Source organism: Dicentrarchus labrax, unplaced genomic scaffold (genome assembly GCF_905237075.1).
Source record: "Dicentrarchus labrax unplaced genomic scaffold, dlabrax2021, whole genome shotgun sequence".
Lineage (NCBI taxonomy): Eukaryota > Metazoa > Chordata > Actinopteri > Moronidae > Dicentrarchus > Dicentrarchus labrax.
The window spans coordinates 5,231,568-5,250,562 of record NW_026136716.1 but is presented as its reverse complement, the minus strand read 5'-3'; the positions used below and the strand labels follow the sequence as shown (position 1 = coordinate 5,250,562).

The 18,995-nt window shown below is 40.4% G+C and overlaps 1 protein-coding gene across 14 annotated transcripts in view; it reads right to left on the bottom strand.

The window, feature by feature from the left end:
- Positions 1-18,995, bottom strand: part of tns1a (tensin 1a) — a 93,568-nt gene that overhangs the window by 37,531 nt on the left and 37,042 nt on the right. For 13 of the 14 annotated variants that reach the window (XM_051427505.1, XM_051427515.1, XM_051427503.1 and 10 more), the window contains 6 exons: positions 11,413-11,451; positions 8,816-8,857; positions 2,359-2,408; positions 1,276-1,447; positions 1,046-1,096; positions 786-908 (listed from right to left, as the gene is read on the bottom strand). In XM_051427505.1, coding sequence (XP_051283465.1) covers positions 786-908; positions 1,046-1,096; positions 1,276-1,447; positions 2,359-2,408; positions 8,816-8,857; positions 11,413-11,451 — 477 coding nt within the window. Of the gene's footprint in view, positions 1-785; positions 909-1,045; positions 1,097-1,275; positions 1,448-2,358; positions 2,409-4,734; positions 5,127-8,815; positions 8,858-11,412; positions 11,452-18,995 lie in introns of those variants that run through there. The other variant, XM_051427512.1, reaches the window with a different exon arrangement.

Here is an 18,995-nt window from a genome sequence, read left to right as displayed (position 1 = left end):
CACAGAAACAGAGACAAAAAGACTCAGTTACATGATTTAAAGTTTCAAAAGTTATAAATTATTATTTGTTATTTCAAACTGGAATCATTTCAAAGGGATCAAAGACTTTTGTATTAATAAAAAAACAACCGAAAAACAAATAAATCCTCAGATGTGACGGACAGGTCAGTAAGCTGCATGAATTAAATTTGAAAAGCTGGAAGCATAAATAATATGAAATAATCTTTAATCTCTCTGCTGGTTCAATGTGACCGGTCAGACTCAAAGCAACAAATCAATTCCAGAGTAAACCAGGGAAGCTGGAAAAAATGTTTTCCTTTCTGCTGCATCTGTACAGCATGTGCAAACACTGTACAGTAATGTATATTTAGAGAGAGAATGGATTTTATGATTGAATAGGAATTTATGTTGATTTTAAGAGGTCCATCAGACACCACATATGCTATCTGTATGTCGCTGTAGATGAAAAGACAAAAAACAACTATATTTTTCACATTAAAAAGGAATAGTTAGACATTTTGGAGCTACACTATGGTCTCCGCTGGTGGTCTTGCAATCTCATAGTGACATATAGTCCAGCACATAACCCCCTGTAAAACACCCATTTGTTATTTTTGTACTGATTAAACAAATGAGGTGATAATAAGCGATGTTTAGAGGTGCTGGTAGGTAACTATTCCTTTGAGAATATCACTTCAAACAGGGCACAAGAAAGAAGACGTCAGCCAATGATTCCTTGACAATTCACATTCTGAACAGTTGTGTACCGTTTAGCCCTGCTTTACCTTGTTATGTAGTACCACTACGTTGCGTGGGTCTCCGTTGAGCCACGTGTCAATGGCCTTGCACATGCTGCAGATCTTGTCCAACGCCGGTGCATGGTGGTCTGGCCAGCCAAACTCCAGAACCTGAGGGGGATTATCAGGACCAAAAGGAAGAAAAACACTGGGTAAGAGGAGGATGTGAGGGGTTTTTATGGTTTAATGTGTTTATGTGTGTCTGGATTCAAATAACAAAGATTATGCAGCTGCTGAGGTGTTTGTACCTTGTGGTTTAACTTTGATAAGTCGCTCCTCCACTCGCTCAGATTGAGAACCTGAAAGAGAACAAATACAAATATATCAAAGCGCTAATTGTAATTTCTGTACTGATCAAAATCAATAAAGAAATATCCATCAAAAAATTATTTTCTGAAAGCTCTGCCAGAAAAGGACAGGAAATTAATATAGGATATAATATTAGATAATAATATTAGATAAAGGACGTATCTCTCACCAGATAGTGCTCGCCATGTTTGGACCGCAGCATCGTCGCCACCTCCTTGAGGTTGGTGGTGTAGCTGCGTTCCTCGGCGCCGGCGGGGAAGCAGACAGAGATGATCCTCTCTGTGATGTAGACCAGGTCCACCTCATAGCTCTCCTCCATGGCCTGAACCACACTCTGACTCCTGGAGAGGCAGAGGGAGCGAGAACAGGGTGTCATGGTGGAGCTGTACATCTCAACTACACAGTTTGAACATCTGCCAGGCTCTCCTTGATTATGATACAGAGGCCCTGACTGCAGAGGAAGGAGTGTGTGCTTCTGTATATCACCAACACAAAAGATATTTTCTTTGATAAAAGTAAAAGTGGCTTTACAGTCTGTACTTCAGTGCATTTTGATTTTTTTTTATAACATCATTTCATTTTAATTCTGCTGCAGTATGCCTGCAAAACAAACTGCAGTCCAATGTTCAGTGATTATCATCTTTACAAGGACTGCTGTGAATCTTTTTTTTTTACAGCTGCTGTGAGAACATTTGTAGAACTCTCCGATTTCTCTCGAGGACTAACGACAGAGTTCATCACAAACATCCACTTGATCAAATGTAAACTCCAGCAGCTCACTCTTATATTTCTTGGAAAGGAAAAGGTTTACAATCCTTTACTGGCTGTTGACATGACCTCTGCTGATATTATGCAATTTATTTCACTGGCCAGTGGGCATACAGTAAAGCCCCGCATGAGAAACAGCCATGCCTGAAGAATAACAGACAACATGGAGGTGGAATGATGATTTACATTCCTAGTAAAACTGTGAAATATCCAGCACAAATGTTTTTTTTTAAATGTTCATATAAAAAATATTGTTGAGTTGTGGATGATAATGGTTTTAAGGGATGTATTACTTCTCCGTGAATTTATTTAAGTTTTTGGAAGTGAACAAAGATGTTTGGATTGTTTTTGGTTAAACTTAAAACTTAATTTACTTTGTACAGCTTTACCATTCGCACTGCTATTTTATTCTGATGAAATAAGTGTGCACATTTATGCGCTCACATACAGTTTAACACAATCATATAACAATTCTATGTCTTACCGCGACTGCTTTCGCCTTATCTCCACACTCTTGCAGGACCTCGTAGATCCCTGGAGAGCACACACACACACACGCACACATATAATACAAAAAAACACAAAAGAGGGTGGGGGGGGGGGGGGAGAGGGAGGGAGGAAATGATTCATAGGCAAACTGCATCTGGTAATGATGATGATGTTATTGAATTATAATCTGACATAACCTATTAGGGAAAAGTCAGATCACAGAAGCAAAACTGAAACTGTTTTTGGAGAAAAAGGAAGATACAGAGAAAAGAAGAGGAAGGGGGGAACTGAAACAAGGAAAAGGGAAAGGGAAGAGAAGAAGTACAAGAGAAAGACAAAGGTGATAAAAAAGAGCAGTAAAATGAGAAAAAGTAGAAGAAGAGGAATGCAAGATGGATAAGCAGAAGAAGAGAAGAAGAGGAAAAAAGGAGGAGGAGAAGAATAGGTTAAGGTGAAGAAGCAGGATAAGACGATGTAACAGGCAGATGAGAAAAAGAGAGACAATAGAAGAAAGAGAAAAAGAAAAAGAAGGAGAAAAAAATGTAAATGATGAAGAACAGAAGAAATGAGTTGAAATGAAGGAGAAGAGAAGACTGGGTATGAGAAGTAAAAACAAAAGAAGCATGGGTTATGGAAATAAAGAAAGAGAAGGAGAGAGGAAGAAGAATTAAAAGAAGAAAACGAGGATGATGAAGAAGAGAAGGGGAAAAGAAGAAGCAGGGATGAGGGATAGGGAAGAAGAACAAGATGTTCAGAAAGAAAAGATGAATAAAATAAGAAGACGATAAGAAGAAGAAAGGTGAGAAGAAGAGGAGAGAAAAAAAAGTCACAATACACCAGTGTGTTCCGGGAGAAAACCACCCTGACTCAGGTCTTGTCAGGACTTCAGCACAGGCTTTAATTATCCTGTCCTGTATCTAGTTATTTACTGAGGAAAGAGTGGAAGTCCTGACTGTTTCACAGTGACGGGGCTGCAGAGGGGAAATATTACTGAATATGCTGTTCTGTTGAGGAATCTCTGCATAATAGATGCTGGAGCTGGCTCTTCCTCTTACTGTTTGGCAACCCGGGGGAGAACTTGTCTCTGCGAGTTTAGCTGCCATCGAAAAAGATGAAGCCATCCAAGAAGATAGAACGACATCTGAATTTATCTTCACAGACATCGCCTCTACTTTTTTCCCCACAACGTCAAACAGAGTGAGCATTCAGCTTCACCGGTCAAGTGGTTAAACAGAGATCTTGGCAAGAAGGGCCTCTTATCACGGCACAAGGTTAAACACACACCAAAAAGCTCTCCATATAGCTGCCGAGCGGCCTCTCACAGATGAAGCTAATCCCACCCCCAAGAGCCAAAATAGGAAGCATAATTCTCTGTGATTTGACAGGAACCAGATGCTAGGCGGACCCGCGGACGCTGGTGTTTGCAAAATGAAACAGCCTGTTCGCATTGGGGGCTTCAGGGGTGTTATTACGCCGGTACATTTCACATCACAGGGACAAACTGCTGTTTTGTAGCAACACGGGTGCATGAACGCCTCGTGAAAGTCAATGCCGCATCTAAAGTGGCGTGCACTATCTATCCATTGAAATGCACCTTTCACATGAGAAAGCTGGCTTTCGCAGATAAAGGCTGGTTGTCAAATCCCATGAAAGGACCAAAACCAACAATAAACATATTTTCTCTGTCGCCAAAGTCTGATATCTTATTCTTCTGCACCAAAGAGCTCCATTCTTCAGAAACTATTGAAACACATCAACAAGCCACACCATTGCATGACATTGCTAACCCCTTTATTACCATGAATCTCACATACGCCATCCTCTTACTCGCTTGCACAATAAATGTCTGTTAATCCACGGCTGAAATTAGTCCCCAACAAATCTGCTGCTTCCTCCTGTTTGAGTAATCTTTACTAAACACCATAGCGCCCGGCTGTTCATCTCCAAATGTAATAGATGTAGTAAAATAAGTAAGTAATTGCACTGATCTCTACCATTTAGCCAGTATGATGTGCGTGTGGTAGGGAAGACTGAAAGCATTGAAAAATGGATTAATGCTAATGTTTTTTTGTTTTTGTTTTTTTATGGGGATTTTAAAAAAAAAAAGACAAAGAAAAAGAAAGAAGAAATAGATTAATGTTAACCATATACTAAGAAATACAGAAAAAAGCTTGAAAGACACATATTTGTTGCACATTGTAGCATATATGTCACCAATCCATCTGCTGAGGAAGACCATGCATTATGATCAAAAGCACCACAACTGCAACAGAGGGAACTTGTGAAAAGATATCGCCAGGGGATAAGATACAACAACCAAAAAAAGAAACATTTAGCAGCAATTTGGACTTCCTGTTTGGGAGTGGCCTACCTTGCTGAACAGGTACCCAGTGCTCCACCTCAAGGATGAACGCAGGTGGGCAAAACGCCTTCCAATGGAGCTGCCCAGAGGCATGGCTAACCACTTCTCTATGTTTTACTATTTAGATCATAAAATAAAAACTATTACAGTCAAGAATTACAGCCATAATTTGCCACTGTATGTCCATAGTCATTTAGTTTTTTTTTTTTTTAATCGGAAACCATCATAAGAAGCTCAGTCTTCAAGTGCTGAAAACAAAGTAGCTCCAGCTCCTCCTGAGAGAAAAAAAAAGAAGCTAGATTCTGAGCTGTTCGTGCCAAACTTCATCAGCGATTATGTAATATATGATGATGCATTCGTCCTCTTCTTTCCCCTCTCGACTGCCTTCTCCCTACTTTCTCTTGTCGTCTCTCTCATGCCCACTTTGTGTTCCCTGGAACTGCCCCTCCCACGGTCTCATTATCTCTCATTATTACTGTCTCTCTCCCCCCTACTTCTCTCGTCTTGAATCCCTTTTTTCCCAAGCTATGTGTTTGTGCACTGCATGGTTCCTGTGAGGATATACTGTTATATGTTTGTGCTTGCCTGCTGCACATGTGTTTGACCTTAATTACTCTCAACAATCTAGTGGCTGAAGCGATAGATAAGCATAAAGTACAGAATGAAAGCAATATCTTTCAATATTTCCCTGTTGGTTTAAGCAGTAAAATGGATAGTCATTACAAGTGTTGTGAAACTGGATGAAACTTTCTTCCTTTTCATGCTTTGTCATACAAACTTATTTTTGATTTACTGTGTCTGGCGCTTATATGCATGTCTCACGCTCTCCTCTTCTGAGCAAGAAACTGATTTGAATAATCCCTCATAAAGCAGGCCCCACACGGACTCAATTATGGTCACAATGGGGCGTTTGGACTCAAAACCACCGTGGATGTATCCTATGGACTAACCAAATAAACATTACACCAGCACTTCCCCCCTTCTGCCCATACACCATGCGCACACACACACGCACATATATGGAAAACCCCATATGAGGATGATTTTGGATTCAAGCAAGGATTCCAGGATAAAATATTATATAAAATCTGATGGGTTTTTTTGGAAGTCCAGCCAGAATGTATGGCTTTTAACCAAGCACAACATGAGATAACCATTAAACTTGAAGGGAAGGAAACCTGATGTGATAAGAGGTAACAACCACAACAGAGATGGTTTGGTTAAATAAAACACATGGGCGGTAAATTGGGATCACAACCTCGGCTGAGGATGCAACTCATTTAGATGTGAAATGTCTGGTTAAAGGGGCATAGCATTTACTCCCAAACATCAATATGTCACTGTCAAATTGTTTGTGACAACTTTCTATAATTACAGTAAAAACAACAAGATCATGGTCAAGACAATTAGTAGCCTCTGTCTTTGTATTTTTAGTGCCAGCATTTCTCGTAATTATATCCGCATTTCCCATAAACCCTGTTGCTTGCTGTTGGAAGAGGATGTTGCTACTTGTATCAACCCTTAATCCACTGTTCTGGTGTTTGGGCATTACAGTAAAGAGGACAAACACAGTCTTACACGTCTTATTGCACTCTGACAACAGCACCCGCTTCCTGTTGATGGTAAATAATGACACAGAAGTAATGTGGTATAGATGTTAAAGGAATATACAGAATAATCTATCCTTACCACCACCAAGGAGGTTGTGTTTTGGGTGCTGTTTTTCTTGTTTGTCAGCAGGATTATAAAAAAAAACTGCTGATGGAAGGGTGTAGCATGGGCCAAGAAAGAACCCATTCAAGTTTGGAGTGGATCTGAATCACAGGGAGGATGCACAAATTCTTTTCTATTTTTGTTAACAGTGCAAGATGAAGTCAAGTCAGTGCTAGTGCTTGCAGATTTGCATACCATAGAAGACTTCTCAAAGGACTCAAAATCTACTTCTTTGCCGTTTATCTGTATGTTCAGTATGCTCTAAACAAAAATTATATTTCTGGCACAATTTGCTAACATATGGCATCCGTTTGTTGCCAGATGAGTTAGCTGTATAGATGCTTACACTGGTTGCTAACAATAAATGCAAACAACTAACTAAAGTATGCTGGTGACAAATAAAGTATTGTAGCAAGCAAGGTAAAAACTACTTGGTGGTGTATTCCTTTAAAATGCTACATTGAATTGATCCTCAGTCCTTGTCAGTCTCTCCTCCGTCTCTCTTTCTCTGTAAAAATGCACAGACTGTAAATTAATCTCCATACAGCCTGGTGTACACAGAACAATCTGTGTTTATAATCGCACTCTAAATCACCACGGAACTTGGAAGAGAGAAAAAACAGAGATGCAAGACATCAGTGCTGTTTTTATCTCGTGAATAAATCAAGCTTCTGGTTTCATGAAAGGGAAAATAAAGACAAGGCAGCCCCCTTATAATCAGAAAACATTTTAAACAGGCTAACATATTTCTGCCTTTGTGACTGCTGGCTTGAATAAACTGTTGTCTTTTTGCATTAGTGGTGGTGATCTCCTCTCTTATTTTTCTGGAATCTTGCCGTCTTGGAAACCCACCACCCGTGCCCACGCCCTTCATGGTTTAGCAATGTCAAGCTAAACATGCATGCCTAGTCTCGGGCCAGGCCTTGGCAGCACTTTCTGGCACAGATGAGGCACAATTTGCAGTGAACTGGCAGCAACAGATGTCACGGCAGCTTATCTCATTTGCTAAGGTATGTACCAAATATTTCTTTATACTGGCACCGAGCAGAGAGAGGGTTAAATCATTTATCTCAGGCCACTTGGTTGTATTGAGTCATGGGTGTGCTGCTGGAATAATCATGGACCTGTTTTTATTGTTTGATTAATAAATGAATGCATTTAATAAAAAATATAAATGGATTCAATCAAGTTGAATTAAAGTGATGCATAGAAAAACAAAGGAAAAAGTCTTGAAATTATATATTAAAAAATCTTTTTTAAAACTTTCTTCTACTTATTTGATTTACTGTGTCATATTCCACAATTAATTTCTCTTAATGCCTCCCGTTTTATCATTAACAGCTTCAATTTCATGGTTGCTTTCATTTAGAGACAGGTCCCTTTAATTTAAAGTTATGTAAGCCGTGTGCCACCCTGTGATTGGCTGGCAGTTATGTATTGCATGGTGCTGCCACCTTCTGCAGCTTGCAGGAACAGGTGGTGGGATTTGCGTGCTGGGTCGGAGCTCAACAGCCTCAACTACGGCCAATTATAATGAAATTATTATTTAACGGATTATAGTTAAACACCAAAAAAGGATGGAATTATTCCAGTGCCACACTACAGACTCCATAGAGTGTAAAAGAAAGAATACAGAATGATGTACCATGTATGGATAGACAGTTATAGTAGGTTCTGTGGTTAAGCATCAAAGAGGACTGTAAAAACACTGTAGAAACCTGAAACTGGTAACCTACTAAATTAATGGTGTTTTTACTTGCAAAACAAGGTTAATACAACAAATATAGCATCTTTAATGATGGCAGCTGAGTCACTATTGTTGATAATTACTCAGACTTCAATTATCTCTTTTGCTGTCAATTCAAGGGAGAAGATAACATTCTGCTGTGAGTGTCAGCCAGAAGTATAGGGACACCAGAAAAAATTTGATTGTTAAACATTGTTGCACACAATATGTTGCTTAAAAAGCCTCCACTCTTCGGTTTCAGGCCTTCCACCAGATTTTGGGGCCAGGCTGCAGGGAATTGCCCCCATCAGTGAGGTCAGCCACTGATGTTGGGCGATGAGGTCAGGCTCGCAGTTTGTCCCAAAGGTGTTGGATAGGGTGGAGGTCAGTGAACTGTGCAGGCCAGTCAAGTTATTCCACGAAAAACTGGTAAAACAATGTCTCTGGTCTTATTGAAAGGCCTAGCCCAAACTATGAAAAACTGTTTACATACAAATGTATGTGTAAAAGGGTGTCCACATACATTTGACCATATAGTATACATACGGATTGTTATTCCAGCACCTTGCTGCATAACAATCACAGCATTTATGAATGAACAGCTTTTTAAAGCATGTCTCCTTGGCATTATAAAGAAGAGGTGTTACTTACCGGTGTATCTACATGCTTTAATGGCAGCTGAGGAGTGGGAGGCTGGAGAGAAAAGCGAGACAGAGTCAGGGGGTTAGTCATTGTTTCTTTCACACCGAGGAAGAAACAACACGGTGAGCGAAAGGATGAGAAAGAGACAGAAAGAGAGAGAGAAGGCGGAGAGACTACATCTTTTATAGACCTCTCTCTCTCTCCCTGTCTGGCTGTCGGTGATACACCAGACACACAGTCATTCTATTAACCTTGAGGAAAATACTCTTTGATCTGTACACACTTTGCCTGACAAACATAAGACTCTCACCCTCCTGATAAAGGGAGTCCTTTTCTCGGACTGGCTTAATTTAACTGGAATGATCAGGACCTTTATGGTTCTCAAAAACTCTTTCAAATTTAGGTTTGTACAAATAAAATGTAACAAAAAGCAAATATTATGTAATGGAAAGAAAGAGACAAGACACTGTGGATATTCAAACTTAAGGGGAATGTTTTTGAACCAGTGTGGAGGGTTTTTAAAGCACCTTTAAGGACAAGGTGCATAATTTTGCTTCTCAAATAAACCTAGTGCAGTAAACGCTCCTATTTGGAAGACAACTGATTCTCATTATTTGGAATATAAAATTTTTAATCATTTGGCTTAAAGGATCATTCTTGACTTGAAAATAGCTTGACTCAGTGTTGACTTACTAGATTTCCTCCAGAGCTTTCAGCCACAACTCAATGTAATTCAATTCAATAATTCACTGACATTTCTGGTTATAAAAAGAAAAATGCAACTGCTGAATTTTACAGTGGAACAAATTAGCAATATGAAAAAGTAAGGCAAATAAAAACACTAATCTGGTCAAGAAGTGTAAGAGAGGGAGGGATAGAGAAACAGAGACAGTATGTGAGGTAAAGAAAGAAAATATGTGACAGAGACAGAGAGAAAGTGTGTTTGCCTGTCCATAAACACACACACACACACACACACACACACACACACACAGCTTGACAGTGATCCATGTGTTAAGGAAAATCTCTTAACTGAGTTAAGTACAGCGTCTTAGGCTGATGCGAGCTCTATAAACAAACCCGGGGACTGTTTAACAAGCTGCTGCAGTCATTTAAAAAGGCCAGCGTCCAAAGTAAATAAGTCAAAAGTAGTTACTGTAGCTTGGAATGTTCCTAATTTGGTCATATCATCGGTGGTTAATCTTGAAAATATAAAACAGGACTGACTCACTTTTTATTCGACTTGATAGAATATTGACGAGAAAATCAGGAGAATGCTCAAACTGCATCACGCCCCACTGTCTGCTGTTCTTTATATGGAAGTGAATGTTAACTCCCATTTTAAGCTCATTAAAGTGAAAATGACTCAAGCCTCAGTGCTGCAGTGCATAAATCGCATTTTGTCTTGTAAAGGAGCAATCCCCACAGGAAAGAAAAATAATCACTTTAACAGAAGCTTCTAGCCTTTAAATAGCAACCGGAAAGTCTAAGACCTACACAGGGTTTTAAGATACTGTCTTAGGGTCTAAGGGTCTGTGGATAATTTCGTCTTTTTCTTGGTTCACACGTGAAAAATTACAAATTTAGATGCTCAATCTATGTGTGTAAGATGCATAATTGCAGTGCAAACACTTTAAATCCAGCTGAAGACCTTTGTATTCATCTACACATTTACATTTTTAAATGTAATATTGATGCAAAAAAATGTAAAAAAATGAATGAATAAAATATATATGCATATAAAATAACACAAACATGTATTAAAGGTACCCTGTGGAGCAATGTTTTTATGACTGGGTCCTAGTTCTGTTTGTGCTTGTAAACGTGCACCAGGGCACCGATTCACACTTTTCAACTGATCTAAAGGGAGCAATTAACATTAATGTGCCAAGAAATGCAGAAACACGGCAATAAAGGCAGAGAAAGGGCCCAGGGGATAGAGTGGGTCATCCACCACCCAGAAGGTTGGTGGCTTGATCCCCGGCTCCTCCTCCTGCATGTTGAAGTGTCCTTGAGCAAGATAACTAACCCCAAATTGCTTCTGATGCTGTGTATTGGTGTATGAATGAGGTAGTTTCTGTTTGTGATTAACCTTTGCAATTGCTGTGTGAATGAGCGAATGTGGCATGTAGCATTGCAAAGGTCTTATGATGTAGGAAATACATCCAGCATGTTTGTTAGACTTCAGGATATTCACACTGTGTTTTAGTAAGTGCCTTGCTCATGGGCATTTTTATAACCTCAAAGAAACTGCTGCCTCGTGACTCATCTCCATCATCATCAAACCACCATCAAATTCACCTCTACTGCTGAAAACAGGACGCAGATGGTGTCTTGTCTTGTTTTGAGTTATACAGGCAGGATTTTCCTCTGAGGAGAGGAAGGAAGCTCTTGTGGTTATAGAGTCTGACCTTTGACCTCCAGCAACAACCTCACAGTGCTCCCTGTGTGCGGTTCTGCCACAATTCCAAGAAGGATCATTGCATTTCGACGAGGATTTGAGAGGTCAACGAGATCTTTAAAAGTTTCCGCGATGGTCCCATTAGTGCGCAAATTTCACACACATACCGCACAAAACACAAGTACAGGCACATGTTGACACTCACCAGCTCATAGTTGGTAGTCGTTTGACATGACGTGGTGACCTGCAAGTGGAGAAACAGAGAAATCGTGAGGGAAGAATTCAAGTCTGCTGAAGAAAGCATGCAAACTTTAAGTAGATCACATTAAAGAAAAAGGAACCACTGCTGTAAGAATTATTTTTGTAAAGGAAGAGACATGTCTGAATGTTTCCTCCTGAATGCATGAGTATTCTCCAAATCGCCCTCAACAGTTCAGAAATAACCACTGCCTTAAAAAAAGGTCCTTCTGACTGCTTCTTTGCATGGAAAAACATGTCGGGGGTCATTCCGGGCAATGTGACACACACAAGGGTTTTACCATCATAATATGACTTTATAATTCGCTTTGTATGATGTTCTTGCTGATCAGCCTGTCTGAGAGAATCCAGGCAGACACAAAGCGCCTCATTAGGCATGTCTAAAGCAATTTCAGCTGTATCCAATAACAACTGACTGTAGGTCAAACATCACGTGAGAAATTCTGATTCATACAGTGTATCCTCGTAAAGGGCGATCCTGGGACCCTAGGTGTCGTCCTCACCTGCTCTGTGACTCGACATGCACCTCGAACACATGTCAGACCATACAGAACATATGCCAGGATTGGACTACACAATATTTTTTCCTTTCCAGATGGTGTCTTATTAGGTGATTGCAGAGTCATAAATTCTTGCTGTGACTTGGCTGGGAGCGAGGCAGATTACATGCTGGACACTGACCGACTGCCGGTATCCGGTAGCTTGCCTGTATTTTAATTGTTATTGCTTTTCTGTATGAAATTTTTCTTTTTTTAGCAGTAAGCATAATCAGGTAATGTATCTCTCTATGCAACTTTGTTGTATACTTTTATTATGTCACTGGGTCTGCTGATTTTTAGTCTCATTTTAGGGTCTTAAAGTAACTTAAAATAATAATAACTTAAAGTAACCACTTGAAATTAGGATTTATGGTGGCTGGGGCAGTTTTGGTTATGATATAATGGATTTGTAGTATATAGTAGTATGTAGTATGTAGGGTGTTTCGAGGATACAACTAATATTATCGATTAATAACTGATGTTTGTCTATAAAATGTCAGAAAATAATGAAAAACTGCCTCAAGTTTCTTATTCTTTTTGGTCAACAACTAAAACCCAAAGATATTCATTAAAGAAACGTTGAATTGGAGTAGCTGAAACCATCAAATGTGTCGTATTTTTGCTTTAAAAAATGACTAAAACAATGAACTGTTACCAAAACAGCTGCAGATCAATTTGCAGTCAATCTGACTCACCGATTATTGACTTATCATTAACGATAAATTCCTTGGGGCTAAGTGGAGCCTTTGCTACAACTTCATTACCCACAATCCTACAAGCAGCTCTTCACAGAGTTTAATACAGTTATTTTTATTATACAGTCTTTCAGTCATACTGAATCACGACTGAAACACAGTTTTTTACTGCAGCAAACCTGCCAATGTCATAACATTTAAGTTGCTCCATCACATGCTGTTACTGCTGCTTAATTAGTGCTCACTGATAAAATGCCACATAGTGACATTTTATATTGTTATGTCTAGCTGGGTTTATATTAATCAAGAGTAAAGGTGCTACAGGATAGCTTTTTTAAAATATTATTATCAAATACATTACACAATACATCAACAACTAGCACATTAATGTAGTAGCTCTGATCTCAGGTCAGTTGTATTGCAAGTGATAGATCGAGATCCCTGCTGAAAATGATTTTACTGCCCACCTTCCTCTTTGCAATGCAGTCTCATACCGCAACTGTAAGAGAAACTGAAAGCTTCAGCTCTTGTGAAACAGCATCCCACCCCCACTTTGTGCTTTGCAACAACATGTTTTTGCCAGTAAAACATTAAGTTTCCCAACAAATGCGGCTGGGTGGCACACCAGTACTACAAAATGCAGGCTAGAGTGCTGGTACCTGTTGCCAGACCTCCCAGCAACAGTATCACTTGTCCCCTAATTATACTATCACCTCAAAATTAGAGCGGTATTGATTTCCTGATATTGCAAAGCTACATGTAGCATCTTTAAATAGCAGCTGGGGCAAAAACAGTTTGCTCATAGTATCCATGACAGGCGAGTGTGGCTCCTAATAGTCTGTATTACCCACTGCAACACAAATCACTGATTGCGATGCATAAACAGGCACTCTCTGGCAAGCTGGGTAACATCCACATGCAGGTGGGGGTTCACGGATGCATACGTGGGCACAGTTAAACGAGTGCGTGTGGCGGCCAGTACTCCTAACGTGTTGTGAGATGACGGATGTTTACGAGAGGTGAGATGAGAGCACGCTATCAGGAGACAACAGACGCAGGCAGGAAGGAAGCCGCTGTAATTAGTTTGCTCTGGGAAAACAAAAGACTCATTGACTTTGTAATGTTATCATCAAGCGTATCAGAATACAGTAGTTGGATAACATCAGCAGCAGAACAGATCCCACCCAGTGCACGCTGATACGCAGTGTGATGGCATCAGTCTACCAGCCAGTGCTGATGTGGTTGCGTGCTCCATCAATAACATAAGGAAGCTGACCATTTAAGAGAGCCCACAAGCTGACTAATTTCTTTGTTGCATTACCGGCGCCTTAATATGTTACCATGTACTGGCTGGTGCTTTGTTCTGCACACTGCAATGCACAAAGTCACTGAAGATTTTACAGTCCAAATCTATGTGGTTCAAACAGTGACCAAGACGACGGCTTAACGTCCACTATTCAATAAAAGGCCAATATCAGTCAGACCCTGCCCTATTTCAATGCATATACAGTGTGTATACATGGGAGAGTGGCTATTCATTTTGAAGTGAAAGAGTTACACTGCAGGTTGCTGGAAAAAAAGACACATTTGTCTTTTTCAACTGCTATACGAGGCCAACAGAAGATGAAGTTGCTAGTAACAGGAGCCAGAAGCGAGTCGGCTCATGCTTTCTCTTTACTGTGCCTTCACTACCTGGGGCCGTGGCTGACATTCATATATCAGTGTTGGCGGTCCTAGTGGCTCCAGGGCCTCGTAGCAAGAGCATCTGCCTTTATTTACAGCTGACAGGAGGTGCTGTTCTGTGCACTGTACTGTAGCATACGCCTGCAAATGTCCTGATGATGGCTCCCTCCAGTATTGATCGAAAGGTCAGAAGTGTATAGTGATGACTTTGAGTTTCAGTGGCTATTACGTCTAAAGAAACCAGACTATTGGTCAGATCCCAGCCATATGAATCCTGAATGATTTCTTTAGGAACATATATTTGTGCATGTAGAAATGGTTTGCAAGGAATCAGACATGAACATGGCTTGCAAATGTTGTTATCACATTGCATATTTAGTGAGGCAGTCGTGACAGTAGACAGCCAGAGCAGCAGACAAAGAGAAAATACAGACACAACTTCATAATCACACAATCTTGCATTCCTTTAAACACCATGTCTCAGTGTATCTTAAAATCCTCACCACATTACTGTGCAACTAACCGAGAGAACAACAACTACCCTGACTTCATCCATATATGGTGGGTGCAGCTGGAAGCCAGACTAATACAGGCTTCACATGGTTTTTACCAGCTCAGACGGATAAAAGCGCAGGAATCTCCAAGAGGCCCTGCCACGCGCTTCAGTGCTGGATCAGGGCTTACACCTGAACTTCATCCATCTGTGATTGTTTATGCAACAGCATCTGTGCCATCTCAAAATCTGTAAAATGATCCAGTTCATTTTTTTTGGTATTGCTCAATAGTGAGAAAAGTTGGACAGTTTTACCGTGTTATCTGTGCATCTTTTCTGCAGCATGTAATCCGTAGCAATGAAATTCCTCGCAACTGAAGATTTGGAATGATGAATCATGCTGTCTTGTATTTGTTTGTCTCAAGAATCCACAGGATCAACAACACCAACAATTTTCCTCACCTTATGTCTTAAAAGTGATTTAATTCGACAAATATCGTAACTCATTGTCCATTGTTATGTTCATGCTCACATATGACAGCTTAATTTTCTCCTGATTCCACTTAAAATAAAACAAATGCTGAACTAATCTTTGACCTCTGAATGAGTTTCCCAAATCACTTCCAAGCAAAGTGACCAGCAGGCCACAAAGAAAACTCTCCCTGACAGTGAGAGAAAGAAAATCAAAGGGGGTTTTAGGCTTTTAAAACAGGGAGCTTATAATCTCATGGAGTCACAAGGGGCGTCTGAGAAGCCACTGAACTAGAACAAGGAGTCAAGCGAGCCACTGAGGGGCCCCGCCGGAACCTCAACCCTGCCGAGAGTCCTCATTAGGGAGCAAACAGAGGTGAGGTGAGACGGGACGTTGTTGAAATACCTGCAGCAAAGGTTAAATGGCTCAGGTGAGTCTCGACAGCTTGGCGGAGATTCCATCCTATTTCTTGATCTCCCCCCCTTCACAATGAAAGCGTGGATCAGCAAGAGCTCTAATGATTTCAGCAAAAGTGCTGCTCAAGTACTCAAGTGGGCTTATATGGAAATGGAGAGTGCAGAATATCAAAGCATTTCTCTCAAGCCCGGTCCACTGAGTTGAATCATTGTATAATGAGTAAACGTTCTGCAGTTCAAGCTGGATAGTGATGAACTGTTTTCTCTTCGCTCTCGCACACTTCAAACAGGCTGGAACAAGCATCCTCTGATAACCAAGGGAGAATAAGACTGCCTTGCTCAGCAACCTTTGCATTCTTTGTTTGCATTTTGTCAAACAATAAGGGCAGCCACATAAAAAAAAGGTATGAAATCTCAAATTTTTGGAGATGAGATAAACATTTACTTTGATGTCTTGCGTGGGAGACCCATCAACATTTTTCGAAAGATTTTTTAGAAGTAGAGTTTTTTTAAACTTCTTTGTTTGAGTGTTTAAACTTGGGAAAGCTGCAGTATTTCCACAGATTGTTGACCTTTTATCCCTTCAACTCTGCAATAATCACGCTGATCTTAGTTTATCTACTATCTACAGCCTAACTGATGGGAGAAAGCATGTGTTTGCCACTGTGCATAAATCATCTCATTGGCTCTGATAAATAAGCCTGCCATTGGTCCAACCACACTCAAAATTCCTCAAGCACTCCTCCTGCCCACACAAGAGCCACTGCCGTGGTGATGGCAGTTTGCCTGAGAAAGTAAATTCTTCACTTTCCAAACGGGGGCCAAATAAGGACTGAAGCTCAAACAGCCCCTTTGGAGGGATTTATACATCGGCTGGGTTTCTGTTTTACTTGGAGGGCTAATAAATCCGCCGAGCGCTGTGATGGTGGAGAGCGTGTTCTTTTTCCACTTTGACATTTTGACATAATGTCAAGTGTGTAACACGGCATGTTCGACTGGGTGGCAGTGTGTCGCTGGCAAAAGATTGCGCTGGCATTGTGGTGTGATGCCGTCAAATAATATCTGATGTAGAATTTAAAAAGAGAGTTAAATCATGTTGTAGTAAAATAATGGCAAAATAAATGACTCATGCAGAATGCTGCCAAAAAAGAATACTGCGTGGGAAAGTTTTACCACTGAAATGCTATCTATCATTTATAGGAGAGTCAATTTCTCAAGCTCATGATTCAATATCCTTTAAAACAGAGAATCCGCTCCGTAAACATGTTATTTTGTCAAGGGTCGAAGCTCTTTGGTGGATATCTAAATTTGGAACCAAACACTGTGAAACATGCCTTTCAGTCTGGGCCGGTACAACTTCCAACTGCTATTTCAGAGGCACCCAAACAAGATGGAAAAGGGCTGGTGTATACACATGAAGTCCAAATAATTGTTTTTGTAAAGTAGAACACACTGCCTGTCAGCTCTTTCCACTGGCGTCCATCAGCACCCAGCAGTGCTACACAAACATGGCCTCCCCACAGCATGAAAACCATCCTGTGATGTTCGAGCAAATGACAAGACTGTAACTAGATGAAAAAAAAAACCCTGTTCTCAGTCTTCTCGTGAAGAATCCGCTATCTAAATTCTGTGGATAACACAAGAAGGGGATATATTTTTTCACATGAGAAGAAAATCACTACCACATGGTTAACACACCATAAATAAGCATAAAAATTGGTCGACAGGCACAATCGTTCGTCTCTAACCCTAAATGGTTCAGACAAAATATACCACAACATACAGGAGGTTATTTACAATGAGAGTCATCATAGCGGATTGCCTTCTTATTTCAACTATTTTGATTGCCAGTGAGCTCAGATTTGTGTCCAACAAAGGCACTAACATTATTTCACCTCGAAACCGACATGCTGATGTTGGATTTGAGGCCCCAAGGAACTTCATCAAGTGGACGCACAAGAGGCCAAAGACCATGGATCATTGAGGAAGCAGCTATGTGATCATGGTCAAGCCACAGTGAATGGTGAGCGGGCTCTGGCTTGGCTGCTTCACCCCTTGTACGGTTACAACCAAATCACTGCGAGCTACAGATGACAAAATACCCCATTAAACAAGGAAATGATGAATATCAGATGTGCAGTTGTGGCTCATATTGGACACAGGTTGAAAACCTCCAAAACTCAAAGCCCGCCTTGGAGTTTTATGCAAGAGGGGCATGACCGCATATCATAAATGTTAGGTCATTTAATCAGGGTTTCAATTGTGGGAGAGGTCTACCATTTGGCACAGATTTAAAACCAAAACTCACCTGATTTGCAAGATTTTGGGTTTCCACTCATGGGAAACAATTTGTAATAAAAACGTTTGCAACACTTTAAAGGCCAGGCTTCTGTGGAAGTTAAAAACAAGCATGTTTTCATCATTACTGGATGGAGCCGATATTTTTGGGCAGTGCTGATTGGTCTGTTCCGGACAGCGTTCGCCTATCAGTTCCTGTTTAATTAGGGGTGGCTACAGGATGATTTCTCTCATTTGACCACTAATAGCACAGTGAAGCGAGAATAAGGAAAGAACGCCAAGCCAAAATCAATGGTATACACACCGAAACGTGCAATAAAACATAGTCTTCCTTGAACACAAGATGCTAAAAAGGATTTGTGAATGCACTGCTGCTGCAATTATTTTCTACAAAAGCCTCAATTTATGCTTGTGTCTGCAATTTTCTTACAAGTGTAAATCTGCAAACAGTTTGTGTCATTTTGTATTGAAATCTTCTATTAATCTAACTTGTTTTTATTTTTCCCTTGCCAGCCTGTCACTTATTGACAGAAATAAGTTATTGGGTAGGCTGAGCCTCTACTAATTCAGTCTTGGCCTCGTGTGGTTGCATGTTAAATGCCATCCTCCCCGGTCACTACTGCTTTTATAACACTTCCCAGCACATACTTTGGAGCTGACACAGCTGCAGGATCTTGTAGTTTTCACAGTTTACCAGCCACACTTTCTGTGTGCGTGCTTTTCTCAGGAAGCCTACAGTAGACAATCTTAAAATTCAATCTGAAAGACAAATGTGATGTGTGACACAGGAAATCCAATTTTATATCTGCACAAATCTGTGAGACAAATTGCACTTTGGCTCAAAGTTATCTACTTTGAACCTTTCGAGATGATTTTCCGCAATTTATGGTGTTTTTTCCTCCACATTTCTCTTAAGGTTGCCAAGGTCTCACTC